Source organism: Lytechinus pictus, unplaced genomic scaffold (genome assembly GCF_037042905.1).
Source record: "Lytechinus pictus isolate F3 Inbred unplaced genomic scaffold, Lp3.0 scaffold_19, whole genome shotgun sequence".
NCBI classification, from domain to species: domain Eukaryota; kingdom Metazoa; phylum Echinodermata; class Echinoidea; order Temnopleuroida; family Toxopneustidae; genus Lytechinus; species Lytechinus pictus.
In genome coordinates, this window is record NW_026974140.1 from 8707143 (window position 1) to 8727748 (window position 20606).

The window sequence follows — 20606 nt, forward strand, 5'->3', positions numbered from 1 at the left end:
AAAATGCTAGGCCAGGCCCTAGGGCTAGCTTAGGCTACAGCATTAACTTTATCTCAAATCTGGACCTGTCTAATGCCTGCGGCTGACTAATGCCATGGTTCACTTCGAACTGGTTAATTCCGAACTTTACGTTTAATTAGGTTAGAATAATTTGCTTAGAAGCCTTTTATAGGTCTAGTCCGTATACAGAACTAGTCCAGATCTCAATAAATTTATCTTCGATCTAGTCTAGTCTCTAGACCTTGATAGACTCTGATCTACACTGTATCAGCATATGGAACGTATTCAGGTACAGTGAGCAGAACATGCACCTAAACTGTCTATGTTTAACGCATGGCTCTGCATACTATTGCAATCGCAGAGTAAACTCGATTTTGATCCCCGTCTTGATCAACAAAATATAATAGATCGATCTGTATTGTCTTTACCAATTATTAAGTTTTTAGTTTCCCTTGCTCAAAATCGGCAACTGTGTTACTAGATCTAGTTTTGTATATGGACTAGACCTATTAAACCAAGGCAACCAAGCTCATTTGTCTAATGTAAGTACACATTAAGTTTGGAATTAACCAATTCAAAGTTAACCATAGCATTAGTCAGCCGCAGGTATTTTTAGACAGGTCCAGATTTGAGATAAAGTTAATGCGCTAGCCTAGGCTAGCCATAGCCTAGTCTAGCATTTTTCCTGTCATTAATGGCAATTTGATAAGTGTTTAAGAATTGGATCTAGATATAGATCTAAGGCAATAAGGGTACCGGCAATTTGAAGGTGCTGATTTATTCATGGCAACGGGAACGACCACTATTTTGTAAAGATCAAGTCCACGCGCATGCTAACTCCTATTCCGTAGACGTAAGTCATGAATATTCATACTGGCTTCCAGAACTGCGGTGGGAAAAATAATTTCGCTTCCTGGTCTAGTGGTTACAACTCTCGTCTTTCAATCAGAGAGACATAGGTTTGAATCCCAACCATGGGGTGTTTTCCTTCAGCAAGAAATTTACCCACATTGTGTTGCACTCAACCCAGGTGAGGTGAATGGGTACCTGGCAGGATTAATTCCTTGAATGCACCAAGCGCCTTTAGCAGCTGGAGCCATGGAATAGGCAACTAGATAATCGGCGCCTCATAAATGCTATATATTATTATTATTAATGCAATCAATCACAAAAGTTCTACGATGATTGCTGAGCTGTGTGTTACAGGCCACTGATTTTGTTTTCACTTCATCGACCTCTCAGGAATCACCCAAACCAGTCTGGCTCACTGTGTTAGTTACATAGGCCTTATAGGCTTAGATCTATATCTAGATCCAATTCTTAAACACTTATCAAACTGCCATTAATGACTAGACAAAATGCTAGGCCAGGCCCTAGGGCTAGCTTAGGCTACAGCATTAACTTTATCTCAAATCTGGACCTGTCTAATGCCTGCGGCTGACTAATGCCATGGTTCACTTCGAACTGGTTAATTCCGAACTTTACGTTTAATTAGGTTAGAATAATTTGCTTAGAAGCCTTTTATAGGTCTAGTCCGTATACAGAACTAGTCCAGATCTCAATAAATTTATCTTCGATCTAGTCTAGTCTCTAGACCTTGATAGACTCTGATCTACACTGTATCAGCATATGGAACGTATTCAGGTACAGTGAGCAGAACATGCACCTAAACTGTCTATGTTTAACGCATGGCTCTGCATACTATTGCAATCGCAGAGTAAACTCGATTTTGATCCCCGTCTTGATCAACAAAATATAATAGATCGATCTGTATTGTCTTTACCAATTATTAAGTTTTTAGTTTCCCTTGCTCAAAATCGGCAACTGTGTTACTAGATCTAGTTTTGTATATGGACTAGACCTATTAAACCAAGGCAACCAAGCTCATTTGTCTAATGTAAGTACACATTAAGTTTGGAATTAACCAATTCAAAGTTAACCATAGCATTAGTCAGCCGCAGGTATTTTTAGACAGGTCCAGATTTGAGATAAAGTTAATGCGCTAGCCTAGGCTAGCCATAGCCTAGTCTAGCATTTTTCCTGTCATTAATGGCAATTTGATAAGTGTTTAAGAATTGGATCTAGATATAGATCTAAGGCAATAAGGGTACCGGCAATTTGAAGGTGCTGATTTATTCATGGCAACGGGAACGACCACTATTTTGTAAAGATCAAGTCCACGCGCATGCTAACTCCTATTCCGTAGACGTAAGTCATGAATATTCATACTGGCTTCCAGAACTGCGGTGGGAAAAATAATTTCGCTTCCTGGTCTAGTGGTTACAACTCTCGTCTTTCAATCAGAGAGACATAGGTTTGAATCCCAACCATGGGGTGTTTTCCTTCAGCAAGAAATTTACCCACATTGTGTTGCACTCAACCCAGGTGAGGTGAATGGGTACCTGGCAGGATTAATTCCTTGAATGCACCAAGCGCCTTTAGCAGCTGGAGCCATGGAATAGGCAACTAGATAATCGGCGCCTCATAAATGCTATATATTATTATTATTAATGCAATCAATCACAAAAGTTCTACGATGATTGCTGAGCTGTGTGTTACAGGCCACTGATTTTGTTTTCACTTCATCGACCTCTCAGCTCGATGTTCTTGACTGGCAGACTCTTATGTAACAAAAGAGTAGTCACTAAACAAATAGTCTGTGATTTTCAATGAATGTTGCCATGGCAACTGCAAATACTCTCATTTGATTGGCTTACAGCAAAGAAGTCAGTTGAAAATCACATACATTTACGAAACTTTCCATAAATTATTGCTAGCTAGCTAGCTAGCTAGGTAGATAGATAGATATATAGATAGATAGATTGATAGATAGATACTGTACGTACCAACGAAAAAAATACACGGGAGCGCTGAGCGATTTCGCTCTCGTAAGCTTTGAAATTGCACTTGCAAACCCAATAGAGAGAGCGATCGGGAAAAAAAAATCGCTCCCGTGATCTTGTGTACAGTAACTAGCTCGGCCATACATATCTGCTGTCTTCCCTTCGTGCGTGGGTTATAACGTGCACGTAATGTACCATTCACAAAGCTCAGCGCAGTGAGCGCACTAGTACGGTACGTACGGTAGATGAAAAAATGGCAGCCGTGTGTTTCTGCCCTCTACGTTCAATGAGGTGTGCTTTTATCAAGGCTTTCCGATTAGAATTTTCGATATCCTGGCGAATCAATGCGAGCGACAAGTTCCGAACGCACACACGTAGATTACAAGCGCAAAGCAGCGGCACAAATCGCGATATATAGCGACTGGTAAATACGTCTGTAAGGATGATGACGTCATCCAAGATGGCAACTTATGTTGACCAACGAAAGGATCGAAAGGTAATTGCGGTCTAAGGTACGATACTTCTGAATTTTATACATTTTTTTGTAAATATGGATGTAATTTCTTTTTCATAATGTGACATTTTATGTACAAAAAACGATCGAAAAAAATCGGGTTTCCGAATATTAGATCTAACGTTACTGCTAATACGTTGGCCTCCAAGGTCTTCAGTCTATGTATTGGTGAGTGAGCCAACGCAGTTCAGCGGTACAATCAAAATACAGAGACTGAAGCTTGTGGTCTACTGCCAGGCCTGTCGTGCGTATGCTGCTCGCTCCGGTCCACATCAGAAAGGGGTAGTTGTGAGCTTTGGTGATCAGTTCATTTCAGGCTCTAGTCACGTGAAAAAGCATTCAGCTATGAGGCATACCACGTTCCTCATTTATTATGAGCATTAAGCATTTGTTCCTAAGGAAACTGCACACCAAATTATGTTTATTTACTAATCAAAATCCATGAGAAGTGTACTCTATTCTATTGGATACTGTACAAAACATATTGAATACCAGCCTTTCATGTATTATTTTACAGTTGTATAGTAACCTCTCTTTATCTCTTTCAAAGTTTCAGGATCACTCACACAGCCACATTAAAAATTTGATAATCAGATTTTTCTACAATAGCACTGAATAAAGACAAATGGCAATATATATCTAAGTAAATCATTCATTACTTTTATTAGTAAAAAAAAAATAGTAGAGATGGCACATTAAATTAAATGGCATTATTGCAATCATTACTTTTGTTGGTAAAAGAAATAAAGAAATAGTACGGATGGCACATTAAAATACAACAAACAATACTTCAAATTTAACATGTCTAAAATGATAATAATTACAAATGATATGTTTCCTTTTTTTATTTCAAAAATGGCTCTTGGAAATTGAAAAATGGCTCCCATAGATTTGTAACCAGTAAGAAAAATGGCTCCTGTAAAAAAAAGGATTTTTTTCCCTGGTACGTAGATGGATAGGTTGATGGATGAATATTTAACTTGGACCCAAAACAGAAAAAAAAAACATTCAACAAATAAATGTAAACATCTCTTTTCTTTCGCTAGGTTCTTTGGATGAATTAAGAAGGATCTACAGCACTCATAAGAGTAAGATTACTGAGAAAGAACATCAACTTCAAGAGGTAATACTCATTCCTCCATGTAACTTACGTTACAGTCATGACTGTCAGCACAGTGCTATAAACTCGCTTTTAGATTTCGGATAATGAAGAATTTGAGGCCTTTGATCAGATTTTATACATCAAATTGGCAACAGCTTTAGTTTACTCTCACTGCTGCTTATCGTAATGAAATTACTTTGACTCTAGTAGCAAGATGTTGATGAAGTTGGTGCTTCAAAATTAGAAGTGTTGCAATTTGAAGATACAGAAACAGCAATTCTCATTATTTTTATGTTGCCAATTAAGGGATGTGAGTAATTACATGTATCTTCTAAAGTTTTTTATTTATTTATTTGTTTGTTTATTTATTGTATTTTATTTCTGGCAAAAGGAATACAAGAAATTACTAATACAAGGAAATTTAAAGACCCATCGACTGCTGGCCAGGGATAGCCAAAAGGAAACTAGTTCCCATTGAAGGTTCTCCCATAATTAAAAATATTAAAATGAATAAAAATAAATACATGTAGTTTTAAATGTCATCAAAACACATTTACATATAAAAAGATATATTTGAAAAATAATGATACACTGTGAAAATACTTGTAATATGTTATCAATATTCTGCCTCCATAAGCCATAGTTCTTGAGCCTAACCACAAAATGAGGTCACCATTTTTAAATATTCCCCCCCCCCCCATAGTAAGGTTTTTATTGAATAATATCAGGGTCCCATTTCATAAAGAGTTGCAATTGTTGTAACTTTGCCATTATGGCATTTACCATGGTAACCTTGATTTTGATTGGCTGCTGAGTCATGTAACCATGGTAATTGCCATAATGGCAAAGTAACAATAGTTATAGTAAGTAAAGTAAAGTAAAGTAACAATCTTTATGAAATGTACCCCGGATCTTGCAGAAAGTTATCCTTGTTTTTTGGCAGATTTTTTTGTTCGTTTTCACAGAATGAGAATAAGAGGGTGAGACTTGCACAGTCGGCTCAGAGAATAGCCAATGAGAAGTCCCAGCTTCTCGTCAAACAAGGAGTCCTCAAACAAGAAGCAGAGGTAAAACTATTTATTTATAACATGATTATTTTTTTGTTGCTGGTTAATTGAGATTAGGTTTTAGTTATTTGCATTGTGTATCTTTATCATGTTTTGCTTGAATTGAGTGCGTACAGATCTATATCAATGAGATGTGATACAGCCCTTTAACGTCATCATCCAAGAGACCTAAATAGGTCTTGCTTCTCAATCCTTTACATCGATTCAATTTGTAAGTTTCCATGGTCGCTCGCCACAATACCCATTGTTGGCTTTTAATCAAGCTTTAAAAGCCTAGTGCTGTTTTTGCAAGGCCTCAAACACAAATGAAAATTTTCCTGATTTGATTTAGTGCTGTAGCCGAACCGAACGGTAGTTCGCCGAACATGGCACTTCCGAACCGAACAGAACCGAACCGAACACTAAGACTTGGTTCGGAAGTTCGGCAAAAAAAAAAAAAAACGGCTTTCAGCTAATAAATTTATAAGTTTACACCCTTTCTAATCATTATATTTGCGCATTCTCTATTTAATCTTCTTTGCAATTGTATGTTGGAAGTATGCGCTTATTTTGCGGTTACTAGATTTTGTTTTCATTTTCATGTTGACATTGTGGTTTTTACGGCCCTGATTAAGAAAGGAGATCCGATGAATGATGTTGCGCGAGCTTGCGCTATAATAATTTTACTGGCTTTCATCATCTCTCACTCTGTGGCCGAATCGCCGAAGCATGGTAAAGAAAACCAAATCTGTATGAGTGTTCATTGGTTAAATCTAATTATCTAAAATATTGTTATTTTTAGGTGGCGAACAAGATTCTTGTTTGAAAATCTTCAAAGTATTTTGAATGAACGAGCTCAATAAACTGAAAGTGAAAGATGAAGTACCATTAATATTACGAATTACGATACGATGTGATTAAGATCGTAACTCGTGTATTGTTGCGGCGGAGAATAAAGATCTGATTGAGGTGATTGACATTAATATTGAGGTGTCGGCTCGCTACTGTCTAGTTTTCATGATTTTAGAGAGAAGTAAAGAGTTTTGAAAACGAGAGATCCAGTGAAAGTGGGAAATAAAGTGAGTGACTGTTAGAGATGGAAAGGAGAGACACAAAACAAATAATATAGAAATGAGATGAGGTGAAGTTATCTTTTTTATTATTAACAATCAGATGAAAATAAAAATCAAACACTCATGAATGATTACGGTATAGCATATAGCAAGATCCCCTTCCCCTCGTTGACAAGTTGAATGAAGATAAAGCCATGCGGAAACATTCATCTCTTGGGGGAAAATGACCCCCAATCTTTACTTTTTTTCCCTTTCTTATCAACTTCTCAAATTAACCATAAACAGTTCGATGATCACTCTACTCCCCCTGTCCCATTACAGTCGTAAAAAAACTTTGCATCCCACTTGGTCTGTATGTTCATGGTCGAATGAAATCTGACCAATGAAATCATAGAAATCTCGGCAATTGCTCTTCAATCAGTGAGCTGAGTTTCGCGAGCAGACAAAGCACGTGGCTGTATGTACCGATGCGACAATCAGCGACATGCGATTGGTGGTTTAGTTCACCCATCGAGCCAATTAGCGAAAGGCGCATTACATAAGCACGCTTTCTTCGACACGCCCCTGGCCCTACTATGCCTACAGTGCAGTGGACTGGCACTGGCCGCCTCGTATGTGATGCAATTGCCAATCACGTTTGGCCGGACTGTAAATATAAATATTCATGAGCTCAGAGTCCCGCTACAAGGGGACTGCATGCGCTGGCCTAGCTGGTACGAGTGCGAGCGTAGTTAATTTGGCAAGTATCCAAAGTGTGGTCCAGGTATGGACGACTAGGAAGAGTCGCCATTTTAGAACTGTGAGTTACCCAATAAATCTGTCATCAGATAATCAAATTCGAGATAACAGTTGATTCGTTGAGCGCTATAACTTTCATAGTTTCATGTCAACAAGATAGAGATAAAATGGTTTGATGTGACAGAGGTACACGCGAGCACATGCAGTCAATCAAGTACAAATTGTCTACCGGTACGCTACGTATACCTGAATGAACTATAGCTTTATCAGTCTATCATTACCGAACCCCGAACCGAACCAATGTTCGGCAAATTTCTGCCGAACCTTGCCGAACCGAACCGAACCGAACCTGAACATGGCGCCTGACTTGCAGCACTAATTTGATTACTGAGTTGCAAGAAATAGCAAACACCAATATCCTGAAAATGTTATGATGAACAATAAACAAATAAAATGTGAAAATAGGCCAAATCTATCTGTTCATATATGTATTTAGACTATTTGTTTAAAAAACCTGTTCTACATTTACTATTCATGAATGAAACATTTAAGAGATATCTGCGCTCAATACCATAAATCGAGTCCTTGACTTTTACATGCCAGCAGACTGAGGCCAAGAGCCACAGTTGGAAACGGTAAATTACCAATTCATCTATTGCTAACTCGTCCACTCACCGCATGGTTTACATGTACCTTCATTTAGTCTAATGCCATTCCGTCCATCAACATTTTGTTTGACAACCATTTGGTCCAATCATCACTTCACTAATCACCAGCTTGTCTAATATCCATTTCATTTTCATTCATTTTGCCCAATTAACACTTAGTCCAATTAGACCAAATGGTATATGGACTAAATGGCCATCGAACAACTGATTATTAGACGAAATGGTGAGTGGACGAAATGGCAATGAGACCATGTGGATAGTGGACGAACTGATGGTAGACCAGCTGATATTAGACGAGTTGGTAATTGGACAAACTGGCATTAGATTAATTGAAAATAAACCATTGGAAATGGCCCTGCCTCAAGAAATAGGCAGGTATTATTCAGAAATCATGAATGACACTGTTACATGTAGATGATCAGGAAGAATTTACTCCATGATCCCTGTCAACTGATTAGCTTTGATTAGATGTGTGCAGGCATGTGTGATATCCTCTTTGTGAAGCTAGGTGCCTGATGCGATTGTACATGTATCATCGTGATTTGACTATGTGTAGAGACATAGCCTATTAGTATTACAAAACACTTTTCATTAACTCAATCATATAAAACACGATCTTCTCTTAAAATTTTATGAAACTTCCACCATATAGCTACAGAAAATAAAGCGATAAACATTTTGCCGATATCAATTGTCTAACGTATAATCACATCCCTCCTTGCCTTAGTAAGATTTTGGTAGCTTGAAAGGATATTGTACTACAAACCAATTACCATTTACTTACAATTTCACTTTGAGAAAAGAAAGATATTACATTTTGTGTTTTTGTTTTACAATGGATTGCATGGACTTAGCTGATCATTCTGAGGTGCTGAATAATTGTTTTATTGGCCCAAACATGGGGTTGTGTGTGTGCAGCACTTTGTAACAAAGGAAAAGGCACTATATCAAATGACTATTGGATTGATTGAATTTGTTTCCTTTTGTTTTCTTTCCTTTGAAGTCCCCTTTTGGAGAATGTTGCGTACCGGTAGTTTTAAGGATACCAAATTATTTTCTGACCCTTAAAGCTAAATGAACGTAGTTGCAGTAAAACACTGATTTCGTGAGAAAGTCTGTAAAACCAAGGTAAAGTATTGATATATCATCGTGGATCTAGATCTGGTACAGTTACATAAACTGAACTTTGTGAAATCATAATATCTAGCTAAAAAACGATCACAGTGAAGATCGCCAACACAGATAGGCACACGTGGGACAGTGTATTATTATTGCTGGAATAAAGACCCCACGGAAGTGACCGAATCCGCGCTTATTTTACTTATTTCTCAGCAATTACACATTTCTTCCAGAATCCTTTGGCACATATTTGTTATCCATACAAACAGACACTTTGGTGATCATTATATTAAATTCTGTAAAAAGTCATTTTGAGATCGTTCCCACAACTGGAATTTATCTTTAATTGCACACATTCAGATTTCAGTAATACATTGCTGGACGGTAATATAATCACTCTTTATAAAACTAGTTTCCTTTCATTCTTGGTCTGCAGCATCAACAAGAGACGATCCGTCGGCGAGACCTGCGGTTGCGTAACCTCGCCAACCAGCTCCACCTTCTCGGTTACAGCGAGACGGGCGAGGTCACCAAGGCGGACGAGTTCATAGAGGAGACCAAGGCTTGGATGGAGGCGCAGAGGGCGGAAAGTCAGAGGATCAAGACTCAACATGAAGAGAAGGAGATGGGGGTCGAGAGGCAGTCGCAGGATCTTAGGGATACCTTCACCCGTCTAGAAACAACCATCAAGAGCAAAATGGCTACCATTGTAAGGAGGCGTGAGACACTGCATTCATTTTGAAAAACTTTTAAGGGTGAAAAAATGCATTTGCAGCAAACAATTATTTAACCCAAAAGTCTTTAAAAGTATAGATCCTATTATAGATCTAGATCTTGGACGATAACATGAACCTATCGTTGTGAAATCACAAAATCTTAGCTGAAAACTGACAACACTTATGATTACTAACACAGAAAAGCATATGTGGGACAGTCTATTAATATTACTTGGAAAAATGCCCAACATATGATGGAATTCTGTGTTTTGCTCATTCTCAGCAATGACACATTTTCTTCCAGAGCCATTTGTCACGTATTTTTTTATAAATACATAAAAACACTTCTATCCTCTGTATCTGTCTCTTCTCTCTTGATCCCTTTCCTTTTCTTTCTATCTCCCCCTTTCTCATACACACTTTTTTCTATTTCTTTCTTCAGAGAGATAATTCCACTAAGCTAAGAGAGATCAAGGAGGAGCTGAGCACCATGGGAGAGAGCTCTCAGCGACTCAAGGAACTCGAGAATGACAAGAAAAGAGCTGTAAGTTCATCTGAACCACTCATATATGATTCTCTGTCATTCAATATCTTAAGTGTTTTGCTTATCTTAAGTCAATTAAATTATTGTTTCCTGATCACCTTTTAAAGGTTAAAAGAAAGTAATTGCAGAAAACAATTTCATTAGAATGTGTTCAAGGTTGATTACCACCATTTTAAGATAGATATAGGCTTGGTACATTGAAATCCACTCATCTTTGTGAAACCATGAAATTTTAGCTGAAAACCGATAATTCTGATGATAACTACACAAAAATGCACATGTGGGACAGTGTATTAATATTGCTTGGTAAAGTACGCAACATTTTATGGAATTCCGTGCCTATTTTGCTCATTTCTCAGCAATTACACCTTTTTTTTTCTAGAGCCAATAAGTTGCGAAAAGTAGCCTTAAAAAAGATTATTTTGGGGGCCTGATATAGAAAATATGCAATATACAAACTCAATTATTAATATCATTATCATTGTTGTTGTTGTTGTTCTTGTTGTTATTATTATTATCATTTTATTGTTGTTATTATTATTGTTATGATGATTATTGTTGTTGTTGTTATCAAATGGATATGAAGGATTTGCTTCTCTCTAATACTCTTAATGATACTTCTATAAATTACACTTCATAATTTAGGCGTATAATACTGTCTTTGCTTTTATTTAAGATGCAACAATTCCTATCTTTTATATGAATATGCTACAGGGGCATATATATTTTTTTCAACTTATTCATTTGTGTTTCTGTTACTCTGGATTTCGATGCATCCATTAGCAATAATCTATGTAGCATTCCTAACATAACAAGTGACTCGACCCACAGCCTATAACTGAGAAATTGATCTATTGAATAGAAGCTAGGATACCTTGGGCCTGTAACACAAAGCTTAGCAATCACCATAGAACATTTTTCTACGATTGATTACATTGACTACAATGAACAATCAATCGTAAAAATCGAGCATATGATCAATTCAGAGCTGCTGACCAGTACGTTTTTGGCGTATTTAGTTCGTTTTTGCAACCAAAATATGACAGTACGTTTTTTCTTTTAAAAATACAAAATCGTAATTTATTGAGAAAAATCATCTCTATATGTCACTATTTTATCAAACTTACACAAATATGGTTATTGGATCAATGTAATTTCAGGTGATTTTTTTTTCAATCATTTTGTTAAAACCAGGGTGAGATATACACATGTTTCAATGTTTTTTTGTTTTTTTTTTCATCTGCAAGAGCAGTGCGCATTTTAGCTTGCATGCAGCTTGAGCGCCACGATGAGCGTGTGCGCCACACATTTTATTATGAAATACAGTTTTTTGGGGGAAAATGAAGTTTTTTTATCACAGAATACAATTTTTCATTCCCAGAGGTTGGCAGGTCTGTCAATTGCTAATCTTTGTGTTACGGGCCCCTTGCTTTGCCTTTCAGGAAAGTGAGCTGAGTCAGGTCGAGGGGAGTCTGAATGATGATGTCATCAGACAAGAAATTGATTCCCTACAGAGGGAAGCAAGGCAGTATGACAAAAGGATGTCGGAGCTCACGTAAGTAATATTAAAAAGCCATTCTTCCACTGCAACTTTGAACAGTGACACCACAAGACCAAAACTCAAAACTACCTTGTGGCAACCATGCATCCCTATCAAGAGGGATGTTTCACATTTTGACTAAAAATCGCACTTGAATTCCAGGGCCCGTCTTACAAAGAGTTGTGATTGATCCAGTCAACCACAACTATGGAAAGCCAACAATGTCAAACATCACAAATGCATGTTCAGAATATTTTCTTGATATGATGTATAAGCATTATTTCATGATTTTCTTGACAATTCATTGTGCTTCTCTCTGTTTACAAAGGAATAATTTTGACAATGATCAATTTCCATATAGTTGAAGTTGATAAGATCCCAACAATTTGTTAGATGGGGCCCAGTCGTGTGTGGTGTATAATTCATCGCCGCTTTGGTCAGATGATGCCAAGAGGACAGGCATGAATGTGCATAAATCAATGAGATTGTGTGCTTGATACATGTATCATTTAAGACATCTAAAGTCACACATGAATCTTTGTAAAAACCACCCCCCCCCCCGCAATATTTTCATATGAATTCTTACGCCTGTAACAATGCATTCTACATGTACATCATCTCACTGTAACTTGGGTTTGAACAAATGGTACTTTTCAATAAAGTTTGTGGTTCACTCAAGCATGAGATGCGCTCACTGTGCAGTATCGATAAAACTTTCATGCAGTCTGCAAAAACTTGTGTCAAAGAAACTCTTTTATCTTGTTTTCTATTCAGATTTACAACTGGAAGTTTGAACAGTATAAAGGAGAAAAATTACTCTTTCAGATAAGCTATTTTCTCTTTAATTGATGCTTTGGCTATTTACAAAGAACCTTCCATGGTGACTTATTGTTGGTTTTGGGGTTGCTGGTCACATGTAGTTGCATCACATGTGATCAATATCTGTGAAGTGTTTGTGGAACACCCTTCAGATTTATTGATTATAGTCTTTTCAGCATGTCGATCAGTTTCACAAAAATACACGCTGTTAAACTTATAGACAGAAATGCATGTTATTCATGGCACTGCTGTGTGACAAGTGACTGCTCTGAAAATAATCATAAGCAGTCTTGGAGAGATTTGAACCTTCAACCTCTGGCGTACTAGACCAGCCTCTTAGACCACTCGACCAAGAATCTCTTGGAAAACCCATTCAATTATCTCTTGTAAATCGTACTACTACCTATATATCTAGTCTTCCAAATTTTTCGACGTTTGGGAAAAGGGCCCCTGCTTTCCTTTTCACTGAAATCTTGGAATCAAAACACCTGACTTTCTTTGTTCTGATTATAACAATGTTGTCATTTAATTTTTCTACAGGAATGAATTAACTACCATCTCTTCACAGTCACAAGCCAGAGCAAAGCTTGAGATATTGCAGAAAGATAAAAACATCAAAGAAGATCAAATAAAGAGACTGTAAGTTTCCTGTAAAAGTAATAATGATGTTTTATTTATACCATTGCAATCAAGACATTTCTGATTCAAATTCAAATTTTTCACCAGTTTCGTTTATAAATATGAGTCTACATGTAGATACACTGCTTTTAATATGACCTTAATTGTTATGGATCTTAAAGGCCTATTGTCTTATTTTAATCTTGTATTTTTATTATCTTTTCCAAAATTGGATTAAAGAGAATTGATACTTGGACCCATATTTGTATAAATACCTGTACATGTAGACCTCGAATATCATGCTTAATTCTTCTCAATCAGTGATATACATGCATTTTTATTATTCCATTTTTGATCGGTTATGTCATTTTAAAGCTTTGGATTTACCTTTTTGCAAACTTGTAACAAATTTTAAGATTCATGTTGGGTTGATTGTTTGTGTGCCTTGAGATGGAGGTTACATATTGAAATCAACCCTGCTTATCATCATGTATTCTTGTTTGTTTCGTAACAGGAGAGCAAAGCATGAGGAAGAGATGCTCCATCTTCTTAATCATTTCCCGTCGGAGAATATCAGATCAAAGCTCTCAAATTATCTGGTGTAAGATATTCATTCATTTTCTTAAAATTATTGTTTAATAGCGAGATCAGTGGAGCTTTAAATCGCAGTCAGCAAATTTTTGTTTTATAGCCATTTTGTTCTGTTTGTATAGCCTTTTTGTAAACTCTTGAAAAACAAATAAACAACAGTTAAGTTTGTCCATTTTTGATTGGTAGATTTGAAATAATTTGTAAAAATGTCCAAGGTGCTTTTGATTATTTTTCATACTACAGTTAATGAAATGAAAATGAAAATGCCATATTAGCTTTTCATCATTAAAGAAGAAGGGAATATTTGTAATTACTTTGAGAAAACTGTCATCTTGTCCTTATATGTAATGATGACCATGTAATAGGATCCTTAGGATTTCGTGATACGATTAAAGATAAAGAAGATGATGATGATGATGCACAGCATTTATATAGCGCCATATATCTGTCAAAGACATTCAAAGGCGCATTTTTGGAGGAGCCAGCCAATCTGGGTCGCCTAGAAGGGCGCGCACACAGAACTGTGACCCGCAGGTCTCTCCTCCCGATATAAGTGGTTGGGGGAATGCAGGTGGACCACTACACCGGGGTTTCCCCCTACTCTTCTTCGAATAGTGCAGTGGGTTCTTAACGTGCAAAGGTGGTGACTCTACTCTACACGGGGCCTGAGCCAACTTTGCTCAGTCTGTGGTAACGTTCTAAAAATTAGTTCAAACAAAATCCAATGAAATTACCACCCAAGTGTTTGTATGTATAAATAAAAGATATGTGCCAAATAGCTCTGGAAGAAAATGCGTAAATTTTTTAAATGAGTAAAATAAGCACAAATTCCATCAGATGTCTGGTATTTTTCCAAACAAAATTAATATGCTGTCCCACATATGCTTTTCTGTGTTAGTGATCATCAGAATTATCGGTTATGAACTAAGATTTCAGGATTTCACAAAGATAAATTTCCATTAATTAACCAGATGTAGAAATATGATAATATGGTGACAATAAACCTTGATTTAAAAGACATTCACGTGAAATAATTTTTTTGCTGCAACTTCTTTCTTTTACCTTTAATTCCAGTGCAAAGACCGATGAAGTGAAGAGATGCAATAACAAACTTCAGCAAGCTAGGATGAATCTATCAGCCAAGGAAGCTAACAGAAACTCAATCATGTAAGTTGCAGAGTTTGTTGTTTACAGTATTTTATCCTTTTTTTAAATAAAAATACGTCAGGTTTCATGAAAAATGCTTTTTTTTCTCAAAATCGTGTTATAGTTGTATATTTATCTATCAGGAGAGTTGAAAATACTCTCTTTACATCCAAAATCCTTGTGGGTTTTTTTAACGCTCAAATACTGCAATGATTTGTATGGGGTTGGCATCCCTGAAGTTTAGTTTTAAGTATTGTGTGTTTATTATTGTTATTGATACACATAATAAGTATTAGTAATTAAGCCTGAGTCATATCGATTATTTTGAAAACCAGTGTTCGACAGCTTTAATTCGATGCATCGAATTTTGAAGGCGATGCGCTATGCATGCACGCACTGCATGCATGCACTGACGGTGTGCGCTGGCCGGGTGAGCGTTGCACAAGCAGATGACAGAGCAAAGTTCGTTTGTATTTTCCATGATCACAAAAACACAAAAAAGGCCGGGGACCAATGCAGAATTCTTCCCAAAATATCTTCAACAATGATAATTGCAGATGACAATATATAAGTTTAAAATGAAACAATATTAAAGACATGAATCACGCAGAGTCGATCCGAATGATTTTCGGTCAACTAGCATTTGCAGTCCAGACTCGCACACACCAGCCCCGTCCACTCACTCTCCCGAAACGACAGGCGTGCTTGCCAGCAAACAAGTGCAACCAGCGGAGAGCGCTGTAACTTGCCTGAGATTGTGTAGGTAGTTGGATCCAAATGAGCTCCAAATAAGTTGATGGGAATAAATACGTAATTTTCTCTGGATGGTTATTTGAATTGCTATTCAATGCTGATATAACGATTGTGAGGAAAGATTGTGGAATATGAGTTATGACGATGTTCAAGAATTAATCCTGATAATAATATTGATAATCCATTTTTTGGGGCACAAGAGCATGCGATCAAAATAAATACAAATGTCTCGGATCGAGCTCTAAATTCATATAAATTATTATTGGATGTTAAATAATTACGATTTTATAAGATTTTATGGTCATACTTAAAATATTGACGATGTCAGCAAAGTATGTTATGTTTATATGGAAGAATTAATACTGGCATTATTTTTATTCCATCTCAGTCTCCGGCTCCGAGCTCCGAGAAAAGAAGCACAATGCGCATGCGCGTTCGATGACGTATGACATATTTTCCATTCATGAAATCAGAGCCAAAAGTTGGGCACAAACTAGCTTCAAATTGATGGGAAAAAATATCAAACGCAATTTTCTCTGTTTTGTCATGTAAAATGTTATTACATGTATATGGTGATATTACGATCTTGAAAAGAGTTTCTACATGTTGACAATGTTCGAGGATCAATCCTGACGTGATAATTATTTTTTTTAGACAAGTGCAGTGCACTCAGTGCAGTGCACTCAAGTCGATGGTCATGTGATGTCCGTCATTTAAAATTGAAACGAAATACAAACGTTTCACATTAAGCTCTAAATTCATATTAATGATTATCATATGCAAATTATTGCATTATATTACGAATAATTTTCTATGAATCTTGTTCATGAAAGCAAGATTTAATTTTACGTGGATCGCGTCAATTTCCGGCCATTTTCTGGTTTGATTAAAGCACAGTACTGCGCATGCACGATCGATGGCGATGACTTCCATTCATGAATTCATCGTGCATAAATTATCTCGGCACGAGCAGACGAGTAAGACTCGAACTATGATCGAAATAAACTTCAAATTAATGGTGAATAGGCATCATAATTACACAATTGGTTTCATTTTGGGGGCAATATAAATCAAGTAAGTAGTAGTGAAGTTGGAAATTACTGATATTTTGATGATTGATTGTGTGAACCAAACGAATCGGCCGGCCGACGTATTTTTTTTTCTTTTTTCGATGCACCGATTTTGCAAAATTTACACCGGCGTTCGATGACATCGATCGAACACCGATTTTAAAATCGATTCGACTCAGGCTTATTAGTAATTATAATTAATTATAATTATACTTACTTAAATAGTGCCCAATGCCTCTTTATTAACCCTGTCGTGACCAGCTGCTCAGCGGATGTTTCGCCCTGGCTTACCGGGTCACATTCCGTGTCACATGTGCCAAACAACTCCATGATTTCCATGATGGATAGAGTGGTCAGAACAGCAATTTTGGCACATGTAGTCAACATAATATATATTCAGTATATCATGAACTTCTATGTCTTACCTTGAACAAAATGTATTTCCAATTATTTAGGTCAGGGGAAGGAAAATAAACATCGTTTTACCTCGCGAAACGAAATATCAACGCGTCTATGGGATTTGTGTACATTACGAAAATCTGTGCGAGCGACTCGATGCGACCTCGCACACAGAAAAGATGGTGCTTGAAAACGGAGTGAAGACTCGACGCGTCCGATGACGTCACTCATAGCGTTGGCTACGTGTATTGTATGTGTACGTTGCCTGCTCGGACCAGGCAGAGAGCCTAATCCATCATCCGAAGAATCCTGAGTCCGCTCGTATTCAGGCTTTTGAGCAGCTCTCCGCCGACGTGTATGGAGTCTCTTTGTCGGGGAATGGCCCACAAGAAGTTCATCCTCCAAAGAAGTTTCCATCCTTTCAAACTCAGAATCACCATGAATTCGATCTAATGCGTTGTCAGAATGATCCGAACTTGATTCTGACATGTCTGCGAAATACTCTCCGCGTTGCTCCGCCATCGTGGACCTTCTCAACGCTAAAAAGTGAAATTCTTCGATAGTTTCTCAAACTTTGATGAAGGATTGCGTAAAAACTTTCAATAGAAGTGTGTGTAGCGACAGTCACTGAACGAGAGGCCGGACAATGAGCTTTCGGATGATACCAAACTCGACTTGTAGGGGTGTTTGGTTCGTGAAATATTCTTTTTTTCGGAGGGACTGATTCTCGTCGCAAAAATGCGACATTGGTAAATGGCGCAGGGTTGCCGCTTGTCGCAATTTGGCGACAATGGTCACGAAAGGGTTAAAAGTCTCGGATAGATCTGTAATAAATGCTGAATACTTTTAGCTGAGCTACTGTTATGCACTAAGTGTTTTTTTTTATTGTTATTACTACTAGTAATTATTATTGCTTTTATGGTTAATACCTGTGTGTTTTAGGGACCATCTGAAGAGGAAAGAAGGTGATTTGAGAACCAATGAAGATCAGTTGATGTCAGTTTGTGGGACGCAAGATATCGACGACTCAATACAACAAGTCACTCAATCGATCAACAGTCTCCAAAAGTGAGTTTGTGGTGCTTTGACGATGATGATGATGATGATGTTGATGATGATGATGAGGATTATGATGATGGTGGTGGTGATGATGATGATGATGATGATGGTGATGGTGGTGATGATAATGATGAAAATGAAAATGATGACGAAAATGGCAATGATCATGATGATGATGGTAATGATTATGGTGATGATGATTATGATGATGGTGGTGATAGTGATGATGGTGATGATGTTGGTGGCATGGGCATCACAGCAGGGGATTATCTGTTGTCTTTTGAGGGGGACACAACAATAGATTCCCCCCCCCAAAAAAAAAAAAAAAAAGATAATCCTCTGTGCTGATGCCCATGAATGATGATGATGATGATGATAACTGTTAATATGGTAATTATATTTAGGATTGAGATATTGATAATGATTATGATAGTGAATGTCATGATATTTGTCTATATGTATGGGCACAATGATAATGATAGGCTAAAACTCAATAAGATTGAAAATCCTACTGTCCTTTTCATAGTTTCCACCATGTTTTCTGCTGATTCTCATTATTCCAGCGAGCGTGGAGCACTGACTGGCAGCAAGCATTTATTTGATCGATATATCCAATCCCTGCAGCGATCGGAGGCACTCTGCCCTCTCTGCCATCGTGGCTTTGACTCGGGAGAAGAAGTTCAGGAACTCATTCAAGAGGTATGGGGGTTGTTTCTCACAGCAGCTTGATACTGACCAAAATGCTCTGTGCCAATCAGATCCAAGGATTTCAGTAGCTTATAACAGTTGTCAGCAAAAAAAAAATTATTGACCATTTGATTCATGAAATGCTTCCTTGGTCTTAGGCACTCTGTCCTCTTTGTCGTTGCGGCTGTTTCATAAAATATTTTTATCAGTGATACTCACTTGATGATTTGTTCTTGACCAATCAGATGTGAAAATCACTGATTATTAATTGGTTTGTGAAAGCATTTGTATCCATGGCTATTCCAGAAATCCAGTATTGCAAAGGATTAGAACAATTATCGGTTATTAATCAGTCATTGATTTCAAGATTTATGTGTAACAGGACTCTTGTAGCTTTGTTTGAAAACGTCAAGAAAAATAATTATAATACGATGCCTTCCTAAACTATACTTTTTTTCTGTTTTTTTTTTACCTCTCAGCTTCAAGACAAACTGCGCTTGGCTCCAAGCAAGCTAGCTGAGAAAGAGCGTGCTATTACGAAGCAGAGGGAAAAATCTGATCGGCTGTTGGCTCTTAGACCTATCAAGGATGCTGTGAGTTCGAGTTAAATTTTCATGGAATAACTTCCAAATCTGACCAAGAAAAAATCATTTAATTTATAAGTTTCAGCAATAATTATTTTACACAGTAACTTTGTCGTGAACCATAATTTTACATACCTGTAGGAAAAAAATGAATAATTTCATACAATAAAATACAATAGAAAAAGTGGTAAGATGACATCATTAGCTCCCTCTTTGCATATTCTTGAGGAGATGTGTAGAACTGTTTCACTAAAATTAATGTAAAAATTAGAATTATCTGGACTTTTTTGTTCCTTGCTCTATTTGGATAAAATTGTCTCGAACATGGAGGATTTGTCTATAAATATCCCATCCATTTGACATGGTCAACGTGGGGGTGAATCATATCGGATATATACAAATCTTCGCAAAGATGAGTTCTCTTCATTATAGAGCAAAGAATCGGAAGATGATTAAACAAAATTTTTGAAATTATTTCTATCTGCTACCCTCTATATGTGAACAAGCAATGAGACTGAGATTCTAGACCTATAACTGTCTGCTGCCAAAAGTGTAAATTGAAAAAATTATATATGACTATTGAACAAATTTTTTTTTTCAAATATCTGTTTGCTGCCCTCTATAGGTAACCAAGCTATCGGCCCGTGAGATCCCAGATCTGAAACTGAAATTGTCTGCCGTCAATGCTGATATTGAGAAACTCAATGCTACCATCAGCGAGGTAAGAAAGTCAGATTACAGGATTACAAAACAAAAGCAGAATGTTGATCTGAAATTACATTTATTTCATTGGCAATGTGAAAAGATTTCTCTAAAGACAAAACCTACTATGTGTACCAAGGAGCAATTTGTTCGAGGGGGGGGGGGGGCATCTATTAAGTAAATATTTGTGAAAGTTATGTTATGGTCTTATTATCGTTACCATTATTTTGTATGGCCAAAGAAATGCAAGATACAATGTACATGTAGAATTATAA

General features: G+C 37.0%; 1 protein-coding gene across 1 annotated transcript in view; it reads left to right on the forward strand.

Annotated features, from left to right (window-relative positions):
• Nucleotides 1–20606, forward strand: part of LOC129260942 (DNA repair protein RAD50-like) — a 63006-nt gene that overhangs the window by 19716 nt on the left and 22684 nt on the right. The window contains exons 13-24 of the mRNA XM_064114233.1: nt 4404–4480; nt 5425–5526; nt 9540–9812; nt 10262–10363; nt 11806–11918; nt 13263–13361; nt 13855–13941; nt 15006–15098; nt 18242–18367; nt 18922–19057; nt 19525–19638; nt 20255–20350. Of these exons, the coding sequence (XP_063970303.1) occupies nt 4404–4480; nt 5425–5526; nt 9540–9812; nt 10262–10363; nt 11806–11918; nt 13263–13361; nt 13855–13941; nt 15006–15098; nt 18242–18367; nt 18922–19057; nt 19525–19638; nt 20255–20350 (1418 nt within the window). The remainder of the gene's footprint in view (nt 1–4403; nt 4481–5424; nt 5527–9539; nt 9813–10261; nt 10364–11805; nt 11919–13262; nt 13362–13854; nt 13942–15005; nt 15099–18241; nt 18368–18921; nt 19058–19524; nt 19639–20254; nt 20351–20606) is intronic.